Source organism: Monodelphis domestica, chromosome 1, assembly GCF_027887165.1.
Source record: "Monodelphis domestica isolate mMonDom1 chromosome 1, mMonDom1.pri, whole genome shotgun sequence".
In the NCBI taxonomy this organism is placed as follows: Eukaryota; Metazoa; Chordata; class Mammalia; order Didelphimorphia; family Didelphidae; genus Monodelphis; species Monodelphis domestica.
This window is the reverse complement of record NC_077227.1, coordinates 302,939,262-302,954,058: the sequence shown is the minus strand read 5'-3', so window position 1 is coordinate 302,954,058 and position 14,797 is coordinate 302,939,262. Positions and strand designations below refer to the sequence as shown.

The window sequence follows — 14,797 nt, the reverse complement described above, 5'->3', positions numbered from 1 at the left end:
AAGGAAATCTCATAAATCATTCTGACTTCCTACAGTATAATTCATATTACCCAACTGGGCCTTCACTACAGCAAGGCAATCCTTTTATTCTTTCTAAAATGATACCAATAAAAGGTATTCCATTTTCTCCTTGGATCTCCCAGACTATCTTGTGCTCCATTCTCTAAGTTTAATAGCTTACCTCTTAATTTACTAAATAAAAGCAACTAATTCACATAAGCCCATTTCTCCCATTTTCTTCATCACAAAACTTCTTACATTATTTCCCACTTTTCTCCTCCCAGTTTGTGAAAGAGATGTAGTGGAGCAGCTTGACATTGGACTTAGAATTACAAAAATCTGAATTCAAATATAGTCTCAGACACTTATTGGTGTGACCTTGGGCAATTAATTCAAAATTTCTATGCTTCTAAGTACCCTTCCAGTTCTATGATAATGACATAGCACTTTCTGAGTACAGCAAATGAAGGAGTGATTGGGCAGCAGAGTCGTGAGGAGTAGAGAAAATGGAGGTTACAAAAAGATGAAGAATAACATAAAGGGTAGTCCACTGGGAAAGATGGGATGATACAAGTTATGGTGAGATAAAGGAATTTTAGACTCTAAATATGGAAGTATACCATCTACAAATGATTTCAAGATCAAAGGTATTAATATCTTGGGTGCATAGCTGAAATGAAGTGAAGGAATAGGTCTTCTGAACTAAGTCAAATCAGGACCTGTAAAACTAGAGCATCTGAGAGAATATGTATATGTATGTGTGAAGTATACTAGTATATGGTTTGGAAGGATTCTCAGAGTGGTATTGGCTTTCACCACTACTAAGCCGCCATCTTGGCTCTGTCCCTCAGATACTAGTAGAAGGAAAGAAGAGTGGAAGAAAGATGGAGCCAAGTGTTGCATTCACTGAGGAAGGAAGGAAAACATCAAGTTTCAGTAGTCAGTGGCCACAAAATTCTATGGTGTGAACCTCAAGGAGAAGAGGTTTCCAAATGATGATGTCAGGCAGGAAATCCAGAAGTGGTAATGGGAAGAGTAAGGATGTATTCCAATTCCCGCACTGAGTCAGCATGTTGAAAAAAAGGAAGCCAATATTGGCCAGGAAAGTAGTGTCATTAGGACTAGGAGAGAACCAAATAATTGTTTTATTTTGTTTTGTTTTTAAATAAAAACCCTTACCTTCTGTCTTGGAGCCAATACTGTGCAGAAGAGTGGTAAGGGCTATGCAATGGGGTTAAGTGACTTGCCCAGGGTAACAGCTGGGATGTGTCTGAGGCCAGATTTGAACCTAGGACTCTAGGATTGGCTCTCAATCCACTGAGCTATCCAGCTGCCCCCAGAACCAAATAGTTTTGATGACAATTGTTCTATAAAATAGTCATTAACAGGGAAGATCTACTCTTCTTTACTACTTTTTTCCCCCATTAGTACTTTTTTCCCCAATATTTCCCTTGATAGTCTAGACCTTTGGTTCCTTCAGGAGAATTATTTTATTATTTTGTCAAGCTGTGCAAAGCATCCCTTTGGTCATTTGGTATAACACTAAATCTGCCATTTTATTTCAGTAGTACTGTCATTTTTATTGTATTGGCACAGACCAAGAAAAGTACTGATATCCCTTACATAACTTACAGAACTGATGCTAAATGGTTACCAAAGTCAGGAAAATAGTAAACATGAAAACAGCAATACAACTGGAGAGAACACTTCCACAAACCAATCAAAATTGAAAGGTACAAAATTATAAAAGATCTGGGTTCAAACCCTAGCTGAAATTGTGAAATGAGAAAGTGAGGCTAGAGGATATTTGAGGTGTCTTTCTGGTCCTCATTCTATTATCTGATGAACATATTTGTTGGACTAATAGCACCTACTAAATCAATCAAAATTTAGATGTCTTTAACATATTGGGCACTGTTATTAGGAACTGTGTCTAATCTTACAAGGAGTAAAGAAGGATGAGGATTGAAAGAAAGCCATTAACAATTAAGAAACTAATAAACTTTGGAAAGAGTACTTTTGGTTGAATGGTGAATTCAGAAGCCAAACTGAAGATGTTTTAGAAGACAGTAAAAGGGCAGGAGAGATATAGGAAAGTTGTTACCAGGATGGTAGTGCTCTTTCCTCACAAAACAATGTTGTATTTCACTATTTTCTTTTTGTTCTCTTTATAGCTATGGTATATATTATACATGCATATTATATCTATCAGTTGATCAAGAATTAGTTTTGCTGTCTTTCCCCTTCAGTATGAAAGTTCTTTACATATAGCAAAATTGTAATAATTGGGGATGTCAACATATCCCTTTAAATAGTAGACAAATGTAACAAAAGGATAAGCAAAAAGGAAATTAAGGATTTGAAAAGTTACATATGAGATCTCTGAAGATTAATGAATAGGGAAAGAGTTTATATTTCTTAGCTGTGGATAGTACCTTTACAAAAACTAACCTATACTACTATAGTATTCCTTAAAAATAAATATAGAAAAGCAAGAATATTAAATATATCCTTAATTCACCAAAATCATAATTAAAAATAGGCATATAACATAAGAAGGCCCAGACATGCTGTTCATTCTCCACTTACTTTTCACTTTCCAATCTGTTCCACTGTCAAATTGCTGCTGGTTCAATCGGAGATGATTCAAATCTATGCCTAAATCAATAACTGAAGAATCCCTGACTGGAACCACTAAAATTTAAAAAGTCCAGGCATAATTGCTCATTCTTTGATGCACTACATTTTCCTCTCTCAACCCTGTCAGATGACTTTCAGGTTTTGTCAGCTCCTAGAGATTAAGAATTGTCTCATTTTCTTGTTTTTTCAACTTCAGTATTTACACAGTGTCTGGTACTTAGTAAGCATTTAATAGATGTTTTATCTACCATTTGAAGAAAAAAATCAAACAAATGGAGAATAAACAATTAAATGCCAACACTGTCATATCAAATCATGAATCATAGAAATAAGGACTATTTTCACAGAAAATGACAACAAAAAGGTATACCAAAACTATGAGGATATAAACAAAAGTAGTCCTCAAGGGAATTTTTTTTCCTATCAACACGAACAAGATTAATGAATGGGGCATGAAAACCAAACCCAGAAAAAAATAAATTTTAAAAAACAATAAAAATTAGAATCTGCAAAAAACAAAGAAGAGAATAACTATACAGTAATTTAAAAGAGAAAGAACAAGTATAAATGACTATATAATCTGACTAAAGAGAGTGGAAAACTCTATAAGCCAAATTTTTTAAAAATTAAATATATGAATTCATAATAAAGAATAAAGGAAATCAAGCAACTATTTTGCCCAACTGCAACGCCAAATGAAAGCTCAAATGAAACTGATAAATTAAATTGTTTCCCTCCAAAAGAAGCCTTTAAACAACTCCAAGATGAGTAAAAGGCACAAATGAATAAAGGGAGAATTATGTAATTAATTTTTGAATGAAAAATATTGGCTGATTTATCTCTTACAATTGACTAGGGGCAGAATATCTTTTTTGAACAGCTAAAGATAATACTGAATAGCAACATGATTTTGGTGAATTGGTACACCAGAATATGAGCTTGTATAATTCTACTACACTGAAGAGTGGTTCAGGGGCTCCACTCAGGGGAGAGAGTAAGTGCTATCATTGGGCTGCTGGGCAAAGGGGCTAGAAGGTGGTGGTGGGAAGGGAAAAACTCCATAGAGTCCCTTTGCCTTTCTAGTAACTAACTCTGCCAGGGACAGTGTGCATGCCCACAGAGAGATCTCTCTGTATGCCATCTTTGGTATGTGTGCCATAGGTTAGTCTTCACAGCTCTAGACCTTCCCTTCTCCAGAGAAAGCAAGGAATACAATAACCATTATACATAAGAAATTATGCAAAAAATATTTCCACAATGAGAATGTTGCGGGGGAGAGGGGGGTGAAAACTTATTTTTCATAATTTTCACCAGTTCTTTTTCTTTTTCAAGACAATTCCAAAGGACTCATATATTTGCCTTTTAAAGCCCTTTATAATCTGGCCTTCTTTTACTTTTCCAGATTTCTTACACCTTACATCTGATCCCAACTCTCACATTTTTGTATTCTGTGATCCAATGACATTGGAGTCCCTTCTGCCTTTCTAGCAACTAACTCTGGCAGGTAGCATGTGCCCACAGAATCATCTTTGAGCCATCTTTGGCATGCATGCCTTGGATTCACCATCATAGCTCTAGACTTTCCCTCCTGCAACACTCAGGGAAAAGACATAGTTCTATATGATTCTGGAGCATATGCTTATAAATAATTCAAATTGGTATAGCTAGGTGGCTCAGTGATTTGAGATCCAGGCCTAGACATGGGAGGGTCTAGGTTCAAATCTAGACTCAGATACTTCCTAACTCTGTGACTCTGGGCAAGTCACTTAATCTCTACTGCCTATAGCAACTCTTCTGTCTTGGAATAATTCTAAGAGGGAAGTGGAAGGGTGGTGTTGCTTTTTTTAATAAAATCCTTTAATAAAGGATTAAAATTGACTAGTGAGGAAATTCAGGGAAAAGTTTCTGGAGATAATACATATATAAAATATGAAGAAATTAATCGAGTCTCATTGACTTCTGTGTGTTGCCCCTCTCTGCACACAAGATCTATGTTCCTCTGCCTCCTGGGGTCCCAAATCTAGGTGTTTTCAGGGGGTAAGTCCATGGTGCTCTTAACCAGCTCCTGAGCACTTAGAGATTGCTCAGTATTCTCTCTGATTCTGGTATGCTGGTTCTGACTCTGGCACTGTAGGTGGAGTGGGGATGGGTTGATCAGCTTGCATTTTGGTAAGAGCTATTTCACACCCTTATAACGTGAAAATGCCCAAATCCCACCTACCTTCAATGCTGGGCCCTGCTGTGGATCCCCTTCACTCATCTGAACTTGCTTTTTTGTCCTTTGGGGATAGTCTATATTGGTTGGTGGTGAGGAAAGGAAGACCCCTGCCTCTACACTGCAGCCATCCTAACCCAGAAGTCCACTTTGAAAGAACTGAACACCTACAGGCACTCAAATATAACTGTGAAAATAGCAGGGTGAAAAAGTCTGAAATTTGGAACACTATCCCCTTTCCTTATCCCCATTCCAGGTGAGCAAATCCCAACATTAACACAAAATTTCAAGGCAAGGAAAGCTAGAAAGCTAGAAAAATGAGCCAACAAAAGAGAATCTGATCACAAAAAGCTATAATGGTAACAGGAAAGTTCAAGAAATGAATTCAGTAAAAGGCAACAATGTAAAGACTCAAAAAAAATGCAGATTAGACCCAAGGCCAAAAAGAATTCTTGGAATAGGTTATTTTTTTTTCGGCACAAAAAACAATCTTTAAAATAAAATAAAAAGTGGTAGAGGAAAAACTGAGAAAAGAAGTGAGAGCAATGAAACAGAATTGTGAAGAGAGTCAATAGCTTGGTAAAAATGCTGATGAAAAACAAAACTTTTAAAAAATAGGAGGATGAACAGAGCCAAGACAGTAGAGCCAAGAAATTATGGGGACCCATCAGATTACAACCAAATTACCCTTTAAAAACCAATGACATAACACTTCAAAATGAATTATGGAACAGTATAACCCACAAAAAAACAAGGTGAAGTAATCTTTCAGTTTAGAAGGACAGCTTGAGGGATCTGGTCCACCAAGGGGGAAATAAAGAGCAGTGTGCCTTGCAAGTCAAGGCCAGGCTTTGGGGGCAGCTAAAGGCTTCCAGAACTCTCAACCACAGACAGTAATGAGGCAGGGGGAGGGGAATCAGACAACTGCTCAGAAGGAGATTACAGGGGCCCCTTTTCTGGCTCTGAGTGCAATACTCTTGTCACATTGTCTATACCGAGAACCAGGTCACAGCTCTGGGATACAGTTGCTGGGTGAGAAAGAACACCAGCATACACCAGCACTTCCACTCACAGGAAAACAGGGGACTTTGGTCACAGTTCCAAAGGAGTAAAAGAGTGCTTAGGGTTACTCATAGACAAGTGGGCTCTCCCTACATCATACCACCTTAGAAGAACTGAAAGCAGATAGATCCCTGGTGCAAGTTCTGAAGGTAGCTACAAAAAGAACCTGAAGCTTGGAAAAGTATTCCTTTTCACTACATTCATAGAGATCAACTCTAACAGTTTTTTAAACAAATACAAAAAAAAAGGGGGGGTGGAAAATGAGCAAAAAAAAACCCACATTTAAAGTTATTTTGGCAACAAGGTAGATTCAAACTCAGAAGAAGACACTTAAGTCAGTACTGCTGCATCCAAAGACACATAGAAAAATATGAATCGCTCTCAAGTCCAAAAAGAGTTAATGGAAGAGCTCAAGAAGGATTTTAAAAGTCAAATAAGAGAGAGAAAGAAAAACTGGGGAAAGAAATGAGCAATATAGGAAAATCGTGAAAAAGAGAGTCAACAACATGGTAAAGGAGGCACAAAAAATACTAAAGAAAAATTAATGCCTTCAAAAAACATAATTAGCCAAATGGTAAAAGGGCACAAGAACCCAAATAAGAAAAAGAACTATTACTATTACTAAAAGCAGAATTAGTCAAGTGGGAAAAAATATATCCAAAATGCACACTGAAAAACTTCTTGAAAGACCATGGCCCTTTGGAAAAAGAAGTACAAAAATACAGAGAGGAAATAGAATTTGCCAAATAGAAAAGGAGTTACAAAAGCTCACTCAAGAAAATCATGCCTAAGAATTCCTGTGGGTAGAGACCAGAAGGTAGAATAGAAGTAGGGGAGCTCAAAACCACTATGAGAATCCTTTCCAACAAATCTTAAAAAGGAGAGTAAAACAACTTTCAAGAAAAAAATAAACAAAATCTAAAATGTAGGCAGAGAACATCTGGGGCACATAAATATTAAAATAAGTGTTACTAATAAAAATGCTATAATTTTGGAGAATAATTAAGGATCACTAGATATTAAGGAATAAAGAGGATACAAAATGAGGATCATGTGCCCATGGCTGATCAACCCATTTAAAATCCCCGTGCTTACCTTGCCACCTCGATCAAGCTCAATGTCATCATGCCAAAGAGGACCAACCACTCGCTAATGTCCTCTATCTACAGGAAGTACATAACAACAGGAAGTCAGTGGACTCCCAGGAAATGCAGTTCTTTTTAGGGAAACAGATTTTTCAATTATACAATTCCCCCCTGAGATCTGTGGAAGACTAGTGTCTCCAATGGATTTTGGAAACATAACTAAATTTTAAAATACAATAATTTGAGGATAAGAGAATATAAAACAAAACCAATGATTGCTAGACTCAATGACAAAAAGCCAGTTAGGGGGAAGTACCCTTCAGCATAAGAGTATACATACAAAACAAATGCATACAACCCCACACAGTTCAAATCACCACACTCAAAAGTTCACTCTAGATCTTTTGGTATATTGTGTTGTCTGTGTAGTGTGAACTTTAGATTACTCCACCCTACTTAGTCTAACAAAATCAAGTATGTCTACACCCATACTTAAGGATTAAATATATAGAAGGATGGACTTTGATAGACATGTGCTAGCAAATGACAAATAAGAAACAGCTGACAGACCCTGGGCTGTCTCAAGTCAAGCTTAAGCTACCATTGGTACAGAGGGGTGCCCAAGGAACTTCCCAAATACTATGAAGGTGTCCAGTGGGGGGCTGGGGCACAGGAATCAGAGGATGCAACCTTTGATTTCCTAGACCCTGATATCCTACTACCTGTTGTCCCTATCCATTACCCCCACCTATACTAATGAACCCCATGTTACCTTAAAAGGTGGGTAACACCTATTATGATTATCTTCTAGACACAGGAGCTTCCAAGTCTGAATTAAAGACTACACCTGATTTACACTGCTATTCCACTGCCTCAAAGAATGTAATGGGAATGTCAGGGATACCCCAAAGAGTTAAAAAACTTTTCCCTAGAATGGTGTCTGTAGGACTTCAAGAAATACAATATTCCTTCCTTTTGATGCCTGACTCTCCTTTAAATTTGCTGGGGAGGGGCCTTCTATGCAAATTCAGAGCCACAATAACTTACTCCCCAGATGGTTCCTCATCATTGGAAGTACCTGAGGAATCTTTAAAATTAATCTCTGTAATTCTCTCAGAGATTCAGGAGGGAAAAAGAGCATCCAACCTTTGTAATACCTGCAAATATACCGGAGTCTCTTTAGGCCACATCTTCTTCCGATGTAGGCCTACTTAAGTCAGCTGTTCCTATGCAGATAAAAACTAAATCTAGCCTACCTCTTTCCATCCCTCAGTATTCCCTCTCAAAAGAGTCAATTGAGGGTATTACTCCAGAAATAAACTCATTAATTGCACAGGGAATAATAATCCCTTGTAAATCTGAATGCAACACGCCCATCCTGCCCAGTAAAAAAATAAAAAAGGGGCCCGATGGCAAGCACCTCTATATATTTGTACAGGATTTGAGAGCTGTGAACAATGACATTATAACGAGACACTCCATAGTTTCCAACATCATTACTATAATTTCCTCTATTCCTAGCACAGCTACATACTTTACAGTAGTGGACTTGTGCTCAGCCGTCTTTTCCATACACATACATGAGAACTCCAGGCTTATCTTTGTTTTCACCAGGAAGGGCCCCATTTACACATGGGAGTCATCTGCCACAAGGGTTCGTGGAAAGTCCGAGTTTATTTGCACAAATTTTGAGCCGACACAGATAATATAACATTTAAAAATAGTAAATTAATCAAATACATAGATGATCTACTCTTGGACTCAACAGATGAAGAAGCATTTCATGAAGACAGTAAACACCTTCTTTTGGAACTACACAAAAGAGGGCATAAGATCTTGAAGAATACAGTTCAGTGCTGTCTCCATAAAGTAAAATATTTGGGGTTCATCCTGACTGCGTGTGCTCACTCTATTTCTCTCAAATGATTTGAAAATATTCAAAATTTAAGCAATCCTACAGCAGTTGAGAGCAACTATAGGAGCAACAGGGTTTTGTACACAATGGATTCCTTGCTATGGGGAAATTACTAAACCCCTTATAACACTAACAAGGGATTCGGTCTCTGTGCCCCTAAAATTAGAGCCAGAACACCTATCAGCTCTATTAGACCTAAAACAGGCTATCCTGTCTGCCCCTGCTCCAGGCATCCCAGATTACAAAAAGTCATTTACTTTGTATGTACATGAGAGAAGAGAGGTAGCTTCAAGTTTGGGACCTGAGAAGGTCCCAAACACAGACTTTGGGACCTTCTCAGGGCCCAATTGCTTATTATGCTGCCCAACTGGACCCAGTAGCATTAGTAGCACCATCATGTCTTAGAGGAGTAGCTCCTACAGCCTTACAAGTGACAAAAACTGTTGATCTAGTATTGGGATGCCCATTAACATTTATGTGTGCACATGAGGTAGAAGCATTGTTGCTAAGGCATAGAACACAGACATTCTCACATCAGCAAATTACAAGGTATGAAATAACCTTGTTAAACAGCGAAAACATTACCTTGAAACGCTGTACAACCCTTAACCCTGCCACCTTACTTCCAGATTTACCAATGTCAATAGAACCATTACATAGTTGTGAAACACTAATTTCCATGGCAGAAAAGCCTTGAGATAATCTTTTGGACACTCCCTTAGACAGTCCAGATCCGGTCTTATTTACTGAGGGTTCCTCTTTTATGAGAGATGGCATATGCTGCACTGGAGCTGCTGTAATCACAGAATTTTCCATTGAGTGGTCAGCTTCACTGCCCTCTAATATTAGTGCTCAAGGGGCAGAACTCATAGCACTAAAACACACCTATATAATTGCCAAGGATAAAAAGGCAACAATTTATACAAATTCTAGATATGCTTTTGGCACTTTTAGTTAGGATGCTATGTCTCCAGAGAGGATTTTTAATGTTAGCTGGAAAATCTATAGCTATTGCAGAAATTATTAAAGAAGTTCTTTCTGCTCTCCAGCTGTCTGAAGCACTAGCTGTCTTTCATTGCTATGCCCATACAGGTGGCACTGCCCTTGTCTTTAGGGGAAATGACTGAGTAAATGCTGCTGCAAAGCTAGCAGCCATAGAAGGGCCTGAATTAATTTTGACATTAACAACCTCTGATGACTTAAATTTATCACTTTCCCATAATGAAAAGGAAGTGGAAAAATGGAAGCAAAAATCCAAAGCAAAATAGATTAATGGAGTATGGGTGTCATCTGAAGGAAAACCCCTGCTCTTTAGAAGTTTCTATCACCAAATTTTCCAATCTATTAATAAAAAATGGTCACGTTGCTACCCAGGGCATCATGGACTCTTTTAAGAGAGTATGTATAGTCCCTGGTATAACTTCTATAGCCTCTAAAGTGTGTACAGTCTGCTCTACCTGCCAAGCATATAACCAACACGCCTTTCGTGGCAAAGGCTTTGGTGGGCGTCCTATGGCTTATACACCTTTTGAGCACCTACAGATAGATTTCATAACAATGCTAAAGGCTGGACATTATAAATTATGTCTAGTCATAGTAGATCAACTGACCAGATGGCTAGAAGCATCACAGAGGCTTTTGTTGCTAAGGAGCTTTTAAAAGAAATCACACCTTGCTTTGGCCTGCCAGCACGTATTCATTCAGATATAGGAAGTTATTTTAGTGATTCTGACCTAAATCAGATATATTCTTGCTTGGGGATAACTCCCAAATTTCATGTACCATATCATCCCCAAAGCTCAGTCCAAGTTGAAAGAATGAACAGAGAACTTAAAGCTATGATTGGCAAATGATGCACTGAGACCCATTTAAAATGGCCTGAAATTCTCCCTCTGGCCCTATTTTATCTTAGAAGCAGGCCTAGAGGAGACCTATACATCTCACCATTTGAGATGCTTTTTGGAAATCCACCTATCCAGGCTAAGCCTTTCTCCCCTACATATACATCACTATTAGGTGGAGACACTACTATTGCTTCCTATATACAGGAATTACAGCACAAACTGCGTGAACTCTATGAATGCAGTACTGCAGCTGCAGTACAAAAGCTGGACCACTAGACTTTTCACTTCACGACCTGAATCCAGGAGACAAGGTATATATTAATAATTTCCAGAGTACTAGAGCAACTCAGCCTTCCTGAGAATGGCCATTCCAAATATTATTAACTACTCCAACATCTATAAAGATTGGAGAGAAGGATTCTTGGATTCATTGCTAACATGTAAAGAGAGCATCTTCTGTTGAGACTGATTGATTGTACCCTATCATATGCATTTGAGATAATAATCCATAGACAAGTGGATAGTCTTTTCTGGAATACATTGAATTCCTGATCCCCCCTTATTTTTATTATTGCTTTTCTTTTATTTTGATTAGAATATTTTATTTTTTCCCCTTTTTCTCATTTCTTGTACTAAAGGTACATAGAATATTATTTTTTCTGCAATAATATAAGTTTTATATATATATATATATATATATATACACACACATATATATACACACACATATATATATACACACACATTTATATATTCCTGCTATAATATTAATGCATACCCAAAAAGCTTTAAAGCTGCCATTTATTGACAAAATATTATGGGACTGTGATTAATGTTTCTGTCTGATTCTAGGAAGTGGGATAAAAACAAGGAGCACAGACTTAACCTGAATACTGCCAAAAAGAGCACACAGGTAAAAAACTAGTGTAAGACTTGAGATTGTGATGCTTGACATATTTTAAGTCGTAGGACTTCCTTGTATCTACACTCTTTGTGAAGTACTCAGAAAAGTACCAATGTTTGACTGGCATCCTGGTTCCCCATATTCCTGAGAATGACAAAAAAATCAGACCAGGGAATGACACTTCCCTATCAAATTGAAATTCTAGTGCTTTTTCTTCTTATAGTATGGCAACTTCCTGTAGTCTTGTTTGCAAATGGGTAAGTGAAATATTACTGCATTCTGTCCTACAGACTTGTGGGATAGAAATTATTTTAAATTGGACCTGTACAAGGGTCTGTTGTGAATTTATTCTTGTTTACTCAACATTTTATATACATAGATTTTTTATTCTGATTTTGATTTTTTCTTTTTCCCAAAAATTTAACTTTCTTCCATATTTTCTTCATGTTTATTTGCTCTCTTCTTTTGATAATTGACTCATACAACCCCATAACTCAACCATGCATACTGAGCTGAATTGGATGTTTATTAACACCCACTTCAGGGGTGGGGGGAGGTTGTATTTTAATAAAAATCTAATATTTTGAAATTTTGCTTGAGAAAAGATCTTCAAGGAAGAAGCGTGATAACTCCTAAATCCAGAGAATGAACTGTTGCAGAAAGATGCCAGAAAACCTACACTACATGAAGAAGATCCAGAATGAACTTTGGGTGTGTTTGATTGAACTGAAGTTTGATTGAACATTTATTTGAATATATTCCTATGCCAAAAGGGGACTGCCCTCAATTTGGCTTTCTGTCAATGAGCCCAGCAAACATTGGTTTTGCGGTCTATCTTTCTTCTCTTTCCCTCTTCTATCTAACTTGTAATTTCCTCTTAGAAGGTGAAATTATGTATGCACCTGCAGTTAGAAAATTTGAAGGTGCAGGATGATTATTTTTAGTGATCAATTGGGGAGACTAGTTTCCCAATCATCATCAGGGAGGATTGTGAACTTTAGATTACTCCACCCTACTTAGTCTAACAAAATCAAGTATGTCTACATCAATACTTAAGGATTAAGTACCTAGGAGGATGACCTTTGATAGACATGTGCTATAAAATGACAAATCAGAAACAGCTGACAGACCCCTGGGCTGTCCTAAGTCAAGCTTAAGCTACCATTGGTACAAGTGAGATGCAGGAACATGATGTAAAACCTTCTATTTATTTCTCATCACTTCCTCTCTCCGGCCTCTTTGGCGGCAGGGAGGTGGCTGGTGGCAGCGTGCTGAGCCTTTTGGCATCTTGGCGTGGCAGAAGCTATTGACTGGGTTAGTAGTGAATTTTCCTTGATACCATACTGGAAGAAGCCTAGTAACCTAGTTCAGATGAGACGCTCTTTTCTCTGAGCTCTCTCAGAGTTAAGACTGATTCTTTCCTCCTTTACCTTCCAAATACCATCCTCTCAGAAAAAGCCTCTAATCTTCAAAGACCTTGTGGAGGAGGACTTTGAACTCTCCCGGAACAGGCCAGGCGGGAGAAATCCTATACCTTTCCCTCTATATTAATTAAACCTCCATAAAATTCCAAGCTGACTTGGGTATTTTATTTGGGATATTCCCTGGTGACCAAAATTAATTTAGATTAGGTCAAACCCTAAAATTATCCTTACAGTAGGCATCTTCATGGTGCCTTCTCCAAACAGTTCACTTTCTGGATTCAAAGAGGTAGCATGTTTCTTAAACTAAAATTACTCTCAAAAAGAATTTTAAAATTGCATTTTAGAATAATAATGCATGCTCCCCTGAAGAGGGTGATGAAAAACAAGGGATAACTTAGGAATGCATGGCTGAGTTATGAGGTATATGAATCAATTTTCAAAAGAAAGAAAAAGATAAAAAAAAATCCAAATAAAAGAGAAAATAATTTTTGGATGAAACATAGACTATCAAAGTCTTATGTATAAAAATTCTTAGTAAAGAAAATAAACCTATAAGTGGTCCTTGAATAAGGGCCCAATTAAAATAATTTCTATCCCACAAGTCTGTAGGACAAAATGCAGTACTCTTTTCCTTACACATTGGCAGCCAGGACTACAGGAAGTTGCCATACTATAAGAAAGAAAAAAGGAATAGATTTTTGTGTGATAGGGAAGTGTCATTCCCTAGTCTGATTTTACCTTCAATCTCAGGGATAGGGGGAGCCAGGATGATAGCCAAAATGTGGTACCTGTCTGTGAATATTTCACAAAGAGTGTGGATACCAGTGTGGATAACATATGCCAAGTGTTGCAACCTCGAATCTCACACTAGGTTCAAGACCTTTTGTATTGCTTTAGAAGTTCATCAATCCTACCTGGATTGGTTTGGTCCCTTTTTGACCTTGCGCTGCTTGGCACAGATTTTTCATCAACCCCATTGGGATTGGTTGGCCTCCTAGACCTTGTAGTTCTTGGCACTTTATAATGGCTCTTTTGTTCCCTTCTCCTGGAATCAGACACAATCATTAATCACAGTCCCATAACATTCATCAATAAATGGCAAGTTTCCATAGTCTAAAGCTTTTGGGTATGCACTGACATTAGGGCAAATGTATTTTAAACTTCTATTACTGCAAAATCAAAAAAGTTAAAGAAAATCTTCTTAATACTAGTGACATGTGCTTCAAATTCAAAAGGAAGAGAAAAAATAAAGCTGAAATAGTATATTGCACATGCAAGGAAAAACAATAATAAAAAAGTTTTTAAAATAAAAAATATATAGCTTACAATCATTGATACGCTGTGTCAGTTAAGAAAAGGTAGAATACAAAGGTTTCTCACCCCCAAAATGAGATCCATGTCCTCCTTCAAACCTGGCCATGATCCACTGTCAGTGCAAATGATATTCACAAAATAATGGTTTTTTTATAAAGAACAGTAATACAACAGGTAATGCACATTCAAAAAGTATCAAAATCACCAAATTTGTAATAGCCCATTTAATGACAATAGCAAACAAACCCACTATCATTAGGATTCACATGACTCTTCTGTATGACATTTAAAGCTAATATTTACCTGCCACAAGTTTTTTAGGTTTAACAATCTTTCAACCTTTGATGAGATTTTTTTTTTAATTTATTACTGCCATCATTACAAAAATGTGGCA

General features: G+C 37.3%; 1 protein-coding gene across 12 annotated transcripts in view; it reads right to left on the bottom strand.

Moving 5' to 3' along the window:
* The window catches only part of PACS2 (phosphofurin acidic cluster sorting protein 2), a 414,540-nt gene that overhangs the window by 328,876 nt on the left and 70,867 nt on the right, over positions 1–14,797 (bottom strand). For 2 of the 12 annotated variants that reach the window (XM_056821204.1, XM_056821231.1), the window contains exons 1-2: positions 14,004–14,128; positions 7,013–7,080 (exon numbers count right to left, since the gene is read on the bottom strand). The exons of 6 other annotated variants lie outside the window; for them this stretch is intronic. In XM_056821204.1, coding sequence (XP_056677182.1) covers positions 7,013–7,080; positions 14,004–14,066 — 131 coding nt within the window. In that variant the 5' untranslated portion in view covers positions 14,067–14,128. Of the gene's footprint in view, positions 1–7,012; positions 7,081–14,003; positions 14,135–14,797 lie in introns of those variants that run through there. 4 more of the 12 variants (XM_016422767.2, XM_056821208.1, XM_016422772.2 and 1 more) reach the window with 4 other exon arrangements.